The 12,701-nt window shown below is 27.2% G+C and overlaps 6 protein-coding genes across 6 annotated transcripts; 3 read left to right on the top strand and 3 right to left on the bottom strand.

Annotated features, from left to right (window-relative positions):
* Nucleotides 1-334: 334 nt before the first annotated feature.
* Nucleotides 335-1,759, bottom strand: EHI_007510 (uncharacterized protein; the record flags this gene model as incomplete). Its single annotated transcript, XM_649713.2, has 1 exon — nt 335-1,759. The coding sequence occupies one exon, from the start codon at nt 1,757-1,759 to the stop codon at nt 335-337; it is 1,425 nt and encodes a 474-aa protein (XP_654805.2).
* Nucleotides 1,760-3,050: 1,291 nt separating this feature from the next.
* EHI_007500 (Sir2 family transcriptional regulator, putative) lies at nt 3,051-4,191 on the top strand (the record flags this gene model as incomplete). Its single annotated transcript, XM_649714.2, has 3 exons — nt 3,051-3,217; nt 3,272-3,914; nt 3,967-4,191. 3 exons carry the CDS (start codon nt 3,051-3,053, stop codon nt 4,189-4,191), a joined length of 1,035 nt encoding a protein of 344 aa, XP_654806.2.
* Nucleotides 4,192-4,326: 135 nt separating this feature from the next.
* Nucleotides 4,327-5,409, bottom strand: EHI_007490 (uncharacterized protein; the record flags this gene model as incomplete). The annotated part of the gene is made up of 1 exon (XM_649715.1): nt 4,327-5,409. One exon carries the CDS (start codon nt 5,407-5,409, stop codon nt 4,327-4,329), a length of 1,083 nt encoding a protein of 360 aa, XP_654807.1.
* A 161-nt stretch (nt 5,410-5,570) lies between these two features.
* Nucleotides 5,571-7,565, top strand: EHI_007480 (villin, putative). The gene has a single exon (XM_649716.2). It carries the CDS (start codon nt 5,575-5,577, stop codon nt 7,546-7,548), a length of 1,974 nt encoding a protein of 657 aa, XP_654808.1. The 5' UTR covers nt 5,571-5,574; the 3' UTR covers nt 7,549-7,565.
* A 158-nt stretch (nt 7,566-7,723) lies between these two features.
* Nucleotides 7,724-9,082, top strand: EHI_007470 (uncharacterized protein; the record flags this gene model as incomplete). The annotated part of the gene is made up of 1 exon (XM_649717.1): nt 7,724-9,082. The coding sequence occupies one exon, from the start codon at nt 7,724-7,726 to the stop codon at nt 9,080-9,082; it is 1,359 nt and encodes a 452-aa protein (XP_654809.1).
* Nucleotides 9,083-9,882: 800 nt separating this feature from the next.
* Nucleotides 9,883-10,797, bottom strand: EHI_007460 (phospholipase C precursor, putative; the record flags this gene model as incomplete). Its single annotated transcript, XM_643487.1, has 1 exon — nt 9,883-10,797. The coding sequence occupies one exon, from the start codon at nt 10,795-10,797 to the stop codon at nt 9,883-9,885; it is 915 nt and encodes a 304-aa protein (XP_648579.1).
* Between the last annotated feature and the right edge of the window lie 1,904 nt (nt 10,798-12,701).

Raw genomic sequence — 12,701 nt, 5'->3', positions numbered from 1 at the left:
ACAATTCATTGCGTAATTTTTATTGTGTTTTATTCGCATTTGGTCTTAGTTTCCCTTTAAACAATGAACGAAGTGGTATTATAAGAAGAGGTTTCGAGTGTTGTTATAAGTCAAATCAAATGCTTGCTGATGGAACATATGATAACTATAATAATGTACTATTTAAACCTTCAAGGCTTATATTACTTCAATGGTTTGATAATTAATAATTTAAAATAATACTTTTTTTATTTTTTGTTAACAAATAAATTTTGAATATAAGCACTCAGTTATTTAAGGATTTATTCATCATCTTCTTCTTCGTCGTCTTCTAATTCAAATTCATCATCGTCTTCTAATTCAAATTCATCATCGTCTTCTTCATCGTCTTCTTCATCGTCTTCTTCATCGTCTTCTTCATCGTCTTCTTCATCGTCTTCTTCATCGTCTTCTTCATCGTCTTCTTCATCGTCTTCTTCATCGTCTTCTTCATCGTCTTCTTCATCGTCTTCTTCATCGTCTTCTTCATCGTCTTCTTCATCGTCTTCTTCATCGTCTTCTTCATCATCGTCTTCTTCATCGTCTTCTTCATCGTCTTCTTCATCGTCTTCTTCATCGTCTTCTTCATCGTCTTCTTCATCGTCTTCTTCATCGTCGTCTTCATCGTCGTCTTCATCGTCGTCTTCATCGTCGTCTTCATCATCTTCTTCATCGTCTTCTTCATCATCATCATCTTCATCATCTTCATCTTCTTCATCATCGTCTTCTTCATCATCGTCTTCTTCATCATCGTCTTCTTCATCATCGTCTTCTTCATCATCGTCTTCTTCATCATCGTCTTCTTCATCATCGTCTTCTTCATCATCGTCTTCTTCATCATCGTCTTCTTCATCATCGTCTTCTTCATCATCGTCTTCTTCATCATCGTCTTCTTCATCATCGTCTTCTTCATCATCGTCTTCTTCATCATCGTCTTCTTCATCATGTCTTCTTCATCATCGTCTTCTTCATCATCGTCTTCTTCATCATCATCGTCTTCTTCATCATCGTCTTCTTCATCGTCTTCTTCATCGTCTTCTTCATCGTCTTCTTCATCGTCTTCTTCATCGTCTTCTTCATCGTCTTCTTCATCGTCATCATCATCTTCTTCATCATCATCGTCATCTTCATCATCATCTTCTTCATCATCATCTTCTTCATCATCATCTTCTTCATCATCATCTTCTTCATCATCATCTTCTTCATCATCATCGTCATCTTCATCATCATCTTCTTCATCATCATCTTCATCATCGTCTTCTAATTCAAATTCATCATCTTCATCATCATCATCTTCATCATCATCTTCTTCATCATCGTCTTCATCATCATCGTCTTCATCATCATCGTCTTCTTCATCATCGTCTTCTTCATCATCGTCTTCTTCATCATCGTCTTCTTCATCATCGTCTTCTTCATCATCGTCTTCTTCATCATCGTCTTCTTCATCATCGTCTTCTTCATCATCGTCTTCTTCATCTTCTTCATCTTCTTCTTCTTCATCTTCTTCTTCTTCATCTTCTTCTTCTTCATCTTCTTCTTCTTCATCATCATCTTCTTCGTCGTCTTCTAATTCAAATTCATCATCATCGTCGTCTTCTTCATCGTCTTCTAATTCATACTCATCATCATTAAAATCAAAATCTTCATTATTAATTTCAAAATCATCATCGAGTTCAAACTCTTCTTCGGCATGAACAGTTAAGAATAAAGCAAATACTAAGAACAAAATGGCTTTCATTACTTAAATAAGAATATGATTAAAATCTGAAATTTTTTTCTTAAATAGACATAATCTCAAAAATACCAAATTTTAAGATAAACCAATCAAATAATTTTTTTATTCTTTTTTTATTTTCATGATTTTTAATTATTTTTCTAATTCGTTTAAAACATTTAAAACTATTCATAATTTGTCTCTTTTTATTTTTTAAGTTCTCTATTTCTAAGAATATTCTTTTCTTTAAGAAACTTTAAGTTTTAAAATTTCGTTTATTTCTTTTGAAGTTTTATTTTTCTCAATTTCTTATATTAACGTCTTTTTACAAACAATTATAATGTTCCTTTGATATAAAGTTGAAGACAATAAAATATAAAAAATATGTGAGTTAACACTTAATTTTTTTATAACAAATATTCAATTTTAAAATAAAAACTAATTCGTAAAAGTTTATTTTTTGTGGTAAATGTAAGTTAATAAAGATGTCATTAAGTGCTTATTAAAATAAATTTTCTCACTCTGCATTTGTTATACCTAAAATTAATAAAACAAGAATATACCCATAGCAAAAATTCTTTTTTGTTTAATAAAACAATTTTGTTGTATTTTTCATAAGAAGAGGTATAGACTCGAAGATTGCAAGTCAGAAATACACACAAACATAAGTACAAAATCAAATAATGAATTATCAATTATTATATAATTATGATGTTATATTTGAATAAGAAATGTATTAATTAATATTGTAAAGATTGTAGTAGGATATTATGAATGAATAATAACAAATAAAAATGATATAAGTAATGATGTTAATACTAAAATAACATTAGATAAAATAATATAATGATAATGATATGTTCATTCATCATAAAATAAGAAATAAAGAAGAAAGAAGAGGTAAGTATTTAAAATTAAAGTAAACATCAAAGAAGAAGATAAAAAGAAGAATGAAGCAGAAATAAGAAATAAAAGAAATTACCCATTTAAAAAAACAGTGAATGGATAATATTAGTTTTCACTAAATTTGTAAGAATAGACTAAAAATTTTATTTAACACTTAATTAATTAATTTTTGTTTATAAGAAGTAGACGCTTGCTATTTATTTAAACTTCTTTCTGTGTTGTTAAAACAAATAACAAAAATTAATTTAATTTCTGGTTAGTAAGAGACTTAAAACAAAAAATAATAGAGTGATTGACTCGTATTTATCAGAAAGAAAATAAAAATTAATCTAATCAAAAAAGATAGTTTTAAAAATTAAAAAAAAAGGAAAATGATGAAACTGTCATCTATAAATTCTCTAATTCAGTAATGTCAATAGACAGTAATTGGTTAGAAGAACTAGAGTTGTATAATAGCCTTGATGATAGTATTGATATTGACATTGAGATGATTGCTCGTTCAATGGAGAAATCAAAAAATGTGACTGTCTTAACTGGTGCTGGGATTTCGGTAGAATCTGGTATCCCTGATTTTCGGTTTGTCTTTTCTATCAGGTTTTCTAATCAATTAATATAAACTAATAAAATAAGGTCATCTAACGGTTTATGGAAAAGGTATGACCCTTCTGTTTATGGAAGTTATTCTAACTTTAAAAAACATCCAGAATTATTCTGGAAAATGACTGAAGAAATTCATAAAATTACTGCATACCCAAATCATGTTCATGAAGCACTTGCTGAACTTGAAAAAATTGGAGTTGTTAAAACAATAGTTACCCAAAATGTTGATGGTTTACACCAACAAGCAGGATCAAAAAATGTTGTTGAAATGCATGGGAGTGGGAGAGCATGTTATTGTATTGATTGTGATTATATTTCAAGAGCTGATGATGACATTTGGTCAAAACCAGTACCTCCAAGTCAATGCATTCCACGATGTCCAAAATGTGGTGGATTATTAAAACTTGATGTTGTTCTTTTTGGAGAAAAATTAGATCGTGTAACATATGATGAAGTTGTTGAAGCATCAACAAAAACTGATTTTTTGTTAGTTATTGGAACGTCATTACAAGTAGCACCATGTAATATAATTCCATTTAGAGCAAAACATTGTGGGGCACAAGTTGCATTTATTAATTGCTCAAAAACACCAATGGATGAATATGCTGATTTTGTTGTTAGAGGAGACTTAAAAGAAATTGTTCCAAAGATTGCAAATAAAATCAAAGAAATAGTTTGTATTTGTTTTGATAATACATTTTTATTCAAAAAAATTTATTAGTTAGAGAGAAAAAAGGTTTAATGGATTAAGACGTGCTTGGTTGTTATCATACTCATTTGCTATTGTTATTGTTACAATGTTAGTAACATTCTATAATAATGTCTTCCATCAAAATTTAAAAATATCAACTCTAGATAATATTGATGGTACAGAAACACCTGTTGTTAGTGAATATGAACCAACTCTTAGAAGACATTCAATTCCTTTAGAAGAATGTGGTTTTGAATAAAAACAAGTATTATTATCATCTATTTGTCTTTCTTAAATAAAAGAAATGTAACTCTGTTTTCTTCTTCTCTTTGATTTCATTTCACAATCAAATTAAACTATTTGTGTTTGAAATTGGTTTAAAAATGTTATTTAATTATTCTTCAAGCAGTTGTAATGCCTCTAGAATTTTTTGTTTTGTTTTCTCTATTGCACCAATTTGCATTGAGTCTTTGGCTTTATTAATTATACTCCATGCGTTTACTATATTTTCAATTTTAATATTTTTTTTAATATTAACTTTACGTAAGAGAATTGGGTTTTGACTTTGAATTGTATTAACGAGAGGAGATTGTTTATATTCTATCTTTTCATTTTTCTTTGGTTGTGTATGAACTTGGTTTTGTAATTGATTTGGTGGTGGTATTGATATTGGTAGTGTTGGTTGTGAATTAGTACTAATAGTAAATGTCTTTTGTTTTATTTCTTCTGTTGATGAGGTTTGTTGACAAGAAATAGGAATTGTATTTTCATTAGTAGAATTATTTGGTGTTGGGAATAAATTAATACTTTGTTGAGGTAATTGCTGTTTTGGTTGAGAAGGAACTGGGAACAAATTTTGTTTTGGTTGTTCTTTTTTTTGGTTAACTGGTTGTTGTTCGACTGGAACAGGAAATAAGTTTTGTTTTAGTTGTTGTGTTTGTTGAGAAGGAGTAGGAAATAAATTCTGTTGAGAAGGAGTAGGAAATAAATTCTGTTGAATTACTTGAGAGTTTGGAACTGGGAAAAGATTGGTATTATGTTGGTTAAGAGAAGAATTATTTTGAATAGGTTGTTGAGGAGTTAAGACATCTTTCACAAGACTAACACCTTCAGGGATAAAATGAGAAAGTACAATAAAGTTTTTAACTTGTTGAAATTCATTTGGAAGAGGGATAAAAGCATTTAACAAATCGATCATATCAACTACAAAAAGAAATATTTGTTTTGCTGATTCTGGGTTTTGTTTGAAGACATTTTGACCCGACAAATAATATTTTTTGATAATTTCTTTAATATAACTAATTTGAAGTTCACGGTCATCAATGGTATTTCCCAACGCTTGTCTTAATAAAGTCTTTTTTGATAAGACTATATTATTTTGTATGTTTGATTGACTTCCAAACTCATAACAATGATAAGCAAGCATTGGTTCATAAAGGTAAAGTTGATCTCCATAAGCAATATATCTTTCATACATTTTTATTTTTTATTGTTATGTCATTTTTTAGTTCTGAATGAAGAATAACTGATAGTTTACAAAAAAGAATGAATATGAAACAATCTTAAAATGATGACTTTCATTCAACTTTTTACAAAAGGAAAAAATAAAAGAAAGAACTTATTATAGTTACAAAGTCACAAAATGAGTGATTTAACTGATTTGATGAAAAAATTCCGTGAGAAAAAGGGAATTGATGATGCAACATTAGCAAAAAATCAAGAAATAAAAGAGATTACAAATAGAGCAAAGGCTGTTGATGCAGAAACTGATTTAGAACGAAGGAAAAGAGAAAGACGAGAAAGAAGAGAGAGAGAAGAAAGAGAAGCAGCAGCAAAAGAAAAAGCAGGTTCAAGCACTTCTAGAGTTGAACGAGTAAGTAGTAGTGCTGATACAGCTGAAGAAGCTCGTGAGAAAAGAAGACTTGAAAGACAAAGACAAAGAGAAGAAGAAAAACGAAGACTAGCAGAAGAAGAACGTAAAGCCCAAGAAGAGAGAGAAGCAAGAAGAAAAAAAAGAGAAGAAGAACTTCGTATTGCAGAAGAACAACGAGAGGCTCAAAGAAAAAAAGAAAGAGAAGAACGTAGAAAAAGATTAGAAGAAGAAAGAAAAGCATTAGAAGGGTCTTCTGTAACTGAAAGAACTGAACGAGCTGCACAAAAATTAAAACAAGCAACGTTAATTGGAACTAAAGAAGTTAATAAAGATTCAACTGAAACAAAACAAGGAAACCAAAACATTTCAAATAATGAACAACAAACAGAAGAAATTCGTTCTGGAAAACAAAGTATTCAGTTAATTGAATTAAAGGCAAATAATGAAGCATTAAGAAAACAAGTTGAAGCATTAACAAAAGAAAAAGAAGATTTCCAGAAAGGTGCAGGAAATAGACAAATTGAACTTGAAAATAAGATCAAAGAAAATATTAAAGAAATAGAATTATTAAAAGGTGATTTAGAATTGTATCGTGGAAAACAAAAGGAGAAACCATTGTTCCATACTAAACCATCAAGAAATTTAGAATGGCCTGATGAATTAAAAATGCCAGTTCTTAAAGTTGGTGTTAAAGCAATTGGTATTACTGGTTCAGATGATGCATATATTGGTGAGATTATTGGTGATAATGGAAATAAATGGCAATTTACTGAAACATTATCAGTTTTAAAACATAAAGTATTTCCATCACCAGAAGTTATGCAAGAAACTATTGATAATTTACTTATGGTTAATAACAATCTTAAGATTAGACAAGAAGAAATGGAAAAAGAACATCAGAGATATGTTAAAGGAGTTGAAAATGAAATGAAACAATTACGTGCTGACTATGAAAAGTTAAGAGACGTTTATGGTGCTGATGTTGTTAAAATGCATGCCAATATCAATAATAGAGTTTCTATGGCATATGGATTAGAATGTAATATGGCAGTTCAAGTTGCTGAAGCTATTAAAGATGTTAAAGATTATTCAAAAGGTAAATTAAGATGGTATTCAACAACTTCAAAGAGTGATGATAAATTATGGGCTGATTTGAAGAGAGAAAATAATGAGATGATTAATTATCCAAAAGGAAGACACGATTTCAAAGCTCGTTTATTCCAATTTTATACCTCAGAAGATAATGAATTATTATGTAATGAATTAAGGTCATATAAACAAGAAGATTTGACACATGGAAAGGCATTTATTCTTGATACATTTAATGAAGTATTTGTTTATTATGGAACTGGCTGTCCAAAAGAAGATAGAACTAAAGTTACTTCAGCAGCATTAGCATATAATAAATATAGTGATGATGGAAGGTCAGTCAACACACCTGTTATTCAAGTTGAAAATGGACAAGAGCCTGTTCGTTTTAGATTACAGTTCAAAGGATGGGATCAACGTAAAATTATTGACCGAGAGACTCAACAAAATATCTTTACTGATAATGGAAAGTACTTCGGTTATGCTCAACTCCTTAATAGTGACAAACTTCCTGATTGGGTAGACCGTTCTTGTTTAGAAGAGTACTTGAAAGATGATGAGTTTAAAGGAGTTTTTAGAATGGAAAGAAGTGAATTTAATATGTTACCAAGATGGAAAAAAGATGCTGAACGAAGAAAAGCTAAATTATTCTAATTAATTTTTTGAAGCTTAATATTGTTTTTTTTTTTTATTTAATTTCAAGGTTATTAAAACTATTGGTAAATAAAAATTGTTTTATTACATATATGTTATATAAAACGAAATGATAATAAAAAGTTGTTATTTCAATAAAACCCTTAAAACTTAAATAATTTAAATTAGAAGATTAATGAAATTGGACAAACACTCTCTGTATGACGTTGTTGAATATTTACCTCAAAGGTATTATAATAGGTTTATCTGTATCAATAAAAAATGTTTTAGTATTGTTGAACATCATCCAAATGAATCTTTTCTTCATTACAAGTCAATAACAAGTTCTTCTTCAATTCTTCAAATTGAACAAAAGAATTGTTTAGAATTACCAATAAGTCAATTTGATAATTATATTAATCAATTTGAGTTATGTTTAAAACTAAAGATTCTAAAAGACCAAAATGAAACATTATCTTTTGAAGAATTTATTACACCTAATATTTTTAGACATTTATTAGAAATTAATCTTCCACTTAATGTTGTTACACCTAATCTTTGTATTAATCTTGATGATGTTGGATTTGGAGAATTGAAGATTGTTATGACTCAACCAGAAGAATTTATTAGTAGTCAATTAGAAAGTGTTAATATTATTAAAAATAACTTTGTTATTCTTAAATTATTTGATTGGAATCTGTGTCATTTCATTCAACGAGAAAGAACAAATATTCGTGTTATCATTGAACCAAATAATTTAAATGAGTTATCTCCAAATAACATCAATAAAGAATATACTCCTTTTAATTTGATTAATTGTTATCAAAAATATCATGAACAAATAGATAATAAACAATTCGTATTAAATCAGACATTATTTAATGATTATGAATATAATTCAAGTGATAATATTGACTTATTACTTTCATTATATTTACCATCATTATATTCCTTTAATCTTCCTTCATTTTCTATAGTTAGTTTAAGAACATACAACCCTTTTATTGAATGTTGTAATTTAATAGAATTAACAGTTGATATTAAACATTCACATTTAACCCAAATGCATTTTAATTTTTCTCAATTTACTTCTTTATCTAAATTGTGTTTATTTGCTCATCTAGAAAATAGGTCTATAAAAATCCCAGCTCAAATACGTTATTTGGTTTTAAATCAATTTGTACGTCATTTGTCTAATATTATTATTCTTCAGAATGACCAGTTTATTGGAAAAGGACTTTGCTGTCTGAACCAATTAAAACATCTCGAGATCATTGGAATATCTGATAATAAAGTTGATTTCCCTCAGTCACTTCATTCATTAAAAATTCAGTCTGTAGACATTAATGTCATTAGTACAAAGAATCTTACTCAATTAACAAAATTATATATCCATGGACCAAAAATTTCTGAATTAGATTTACCAATTCCACTCTGTGAACTAACACTAATCCAATGTCGTAAATTACAAACATTGAACGTTTATGGTAAAATGAGAATTATAGACAAGATAGAGGCTTGTCCAAAGATTTCATTAAAAAAGAAAATTGAGTAATCAAATGATCTAATTTCTTTTATAAAATAAAAACAACATAATTATTCTTATATGTTTCAACAACACAAAAGAAAAGGGGTGGGTATTGGTTCTGAATTAAGTATTAAAAAACAATGAATAATCCAAAAAATGTCAATCCACAAAAATAATTTTAATTGTTTTTTTTTGCATTTTGTTTCATTCTATATTTTGAATGATATTTCTTTATTGACTTGTATTAAAAAGAAATGAATCATTATCATTATTCTTTCATTTTTCCTTTGTCAACTTTAAAAATAATATCAGTAAAAATAAAATATAAATTTAATTAATATATATTAATGATAAGCACATGCTATATTGATGAATATTATTCGAGTAATATAGTAGCTATATATGTTTGAAGAATAAAGAAAGATGGAAAAAGATAGAACATGAAATAGTTAATCTAGTTTTGATGATTAGTGAATAGAATGATGTGCAATGCTTGATTTGATATTTCAAAATGACAAAATTGAAAATATTATTCAATGAAGTAGTTATTCAAATAGTTTAATAGTTTCATACTGAGTATTTTTAAATACTTATATTTATACAATAATGAAACTGATAAGAAAGAAAAAACAACAAGTGTTAAATTTTTATTTTTCTATTGATCTAATTCTCATAATATAATTCATTTTAGGAATATCTGTATTTATCAAAATAACTAATGAATATGAATATGAATTTTAAAATAATTTGTAATTTCAAGTATCTATATAAAAAAGATAAAAGTTTTAGTAAAAATAAACAAAAGATAAACGTCAATTAAATATATATTACAATAATTCTAGTGTCACTTCTACTCCATAATGATCAGACATATAAGGAAATGGTTTGTTTGTTGTTTGAAATTTACATACATTTGTTTGAATGGCTTTTAATTCTTTTCTTTCTCTTCCATTCTTAATTCCCCAAATATAATCAAGTCGTGCATTAATCGGTGCTGGAACTTTAGATGTAATAACTGTGTCAACTTGTTCTCCATCGATAACTTCACTGTGTGTGATTGGATGAACTTTCTTATCCTCAAACAAAAAGTCATGTGCTTCAATATCAAATTCATTAGAATGGAGAGTGGTAAGAAAATCATCATATTCTTTTGTTCCTCCTTTAATGTTTAAATCTCCTTCAAATATGATTGGATCATTGTCATGTGCTGTACATTCATTAATAAAATGAAGACATTCATTGATTTGTGTATTTCGATGACGTCTTGATTTGGCATTGTCTTCTCTACTTTCATAATAATCTGCTTGAAGATGTGTAGAAAACAGATGAATTTCTTTTCCAAATCCAATGTCAATTTTTGTATGAATAACTCCTTTTGCAGATGCTCCATCTGAATAACATCCTCTTGTATAAATCTTTTGGTGTTGACTTACAATGGGAAAACGTGATAATATACATACACCACCATCAACTGGATAGATAGGCCATTTTGGTCTTTCTAGATGAGCTTCATACACAAATCCTTGTTGTTTTGCTTTTTCTATGAAGATTCGTCGTTTAGATGAAAATGCACCAAACAACTCTTGAAATGCCACTATGTCATACTTGTTAAGTTCTTCATCACAAAACGTCATTAGTCTTTCTTTCTTATAATCATTTCCTCGTGCAGTAATTCCTGGTGGACGACAATAAATGTTGTAAGTAAGTATTTTGATTGTTTGTCGATGAAGGGGATTGTTCATCGTTTTGTTGTATGAAACATGACATTCAGTCAGATTTAAAGTGGAAAATATAATCGATTCTTTTGTTCATTTTTATTTTTAGAGCAGTGTTGGTTGTGTTTTATACTCTATGATAGGAGCATAATGCCTAAGATATGTAATTCTGCTTCTGATAATATTCTTGGATAATGTCATTCTCCATCTGAAGAATATGTATTTTTATCAACCCTCTTCTTTTCTAACAAGTTAAAGAACTTCATGAAAGATGTGACTGACAATTCTCACATTGAGTGTTAATGTATGAAAAATTCTTCATTCAACAATAATCGAAATAAACAATAAAATAGTGTGTTTGTTGAATTATTTCAGAATTTCATTGATTATTGTATTTTCTTTATCTTTATCATTCATAATACTTCAATACCAATATTAATCCTTGTTGTTTCTTTCATACAAACAATTCTATTATGTTTTGATTTGGAATAACATCAAATAAAGTATTAGTGTATATTTAGTATTTATATTTCATTTATGACAGTGTTATGGTTGTATTTAGAAGAATAAAATGATTAAGAGCAATTGTACAATTGAATTTAATGAATATCCACTGAAATATAATGCATTTGATATTAGTGGTGATTATTTACTGCATGAAAGAGAATTACAAGTTTGATGTTTACAAAGTTATTGTAATTCTCATTAATAGTATTGATTGTGTTATATGGTTTATTTTAACAAGACATTTATTCTTTTTCTATTCAAATACATTGTCTGCTAGTTATTTTCAATATTTCAAGTCAAAAGTACTAGATGGTAATAAATGAACATTCGTATTATTGATTAAACAAGAAAATAATTAATTTAATCTGGTATTAAAATGTAGAATTACAATATATCATCTGTGCATATGTATTTTCATTTAAATAAGTTATCAACGTGAATTAAGTCTTGATGTTATTACTCTTCATTAATACTATAATCAGTGACAATATTCACACTATGTTTTGGTTACACTCAATCGTTTAACTTCACTCTTGTACATCAATTCTGATTACAATATGAATGTTTTAAAGTAACTTCTTTTTAATTCATTTAATTGTTTATTCATTGATTATCACAATGTCAATAAATCTTGATACACTTTCATTCATTTCTCTTTTTCTCATGGTTATGGTTGTGTTGTTTATGTTTTAGTGTGGTTGTAATTATTTTTATTTTGTATCATCAATATGTTTTTATGATTTGCTTAACATTTCCAATCGTAATAATATCAATTGGCAACGAAAAAAAGCAAATAATTGAAAAAGAAGAGAATGAATGATATAAAAGAATAAAAAGAAAGTAAAAAGTAGATGAAGATGAAGAAAGAATAAAAGTAGAAAGGAGAGAAGATAAAAATAAAGAAGATAAAGTGTAATAAAACAAAAGAGATGATAAAAGAAGAAAAGAAGTAAAAAATAAAGGATGCAAATTTTATTGAAACAAATAAAAAAGTGCAAAATTTAATGATGCAAAATTTAATGATGCAAAATATTTAGCAACATATTTTATTGATGCAAAATATTTTGAAATAAAAATAAATCATCATTTGATATTATTATTATATTTGATAATAAATTATATTATATATTAAATACATCATATTTCTTTATTATTTATCTTTCTTTTCTTTTTATTATTTCATATATTACATTATTATTCATTCATTTATTATTCATATTTCATTTATTAAATAAAATGAAAATGAAATTGTAAAATATCAATTAAATATTCATGAATAATAATTTATTAATATTTAATAATTGAAATAATAAATAATAAAGTAACAATAATGATATATTCAATATATTCTTTATTTGATTTGTTCAATATTAGATTATTCTATTTCATTATCATTTCATTGTCTTCATTATTTTATTTCATTT

This window comes from Entamoeba histolytica, genomic scaffold (assembly GCF_000208925.1).
Source record: "Entamoeba histolytica HM-1:IMSS scf_1104750516381 genomic scaffold, whole genome shotgun sequence".
In the NCBI taxonomy this organism is placed as follows: domain Eukaryota; phylum Evosea; order Mastigamoebida; family Endamoebidae; genus Entamoeba; species Entamoeba histolytica.
This window is presented reverse-complemented; position numbering and strand designations above follow the sequence as displayed.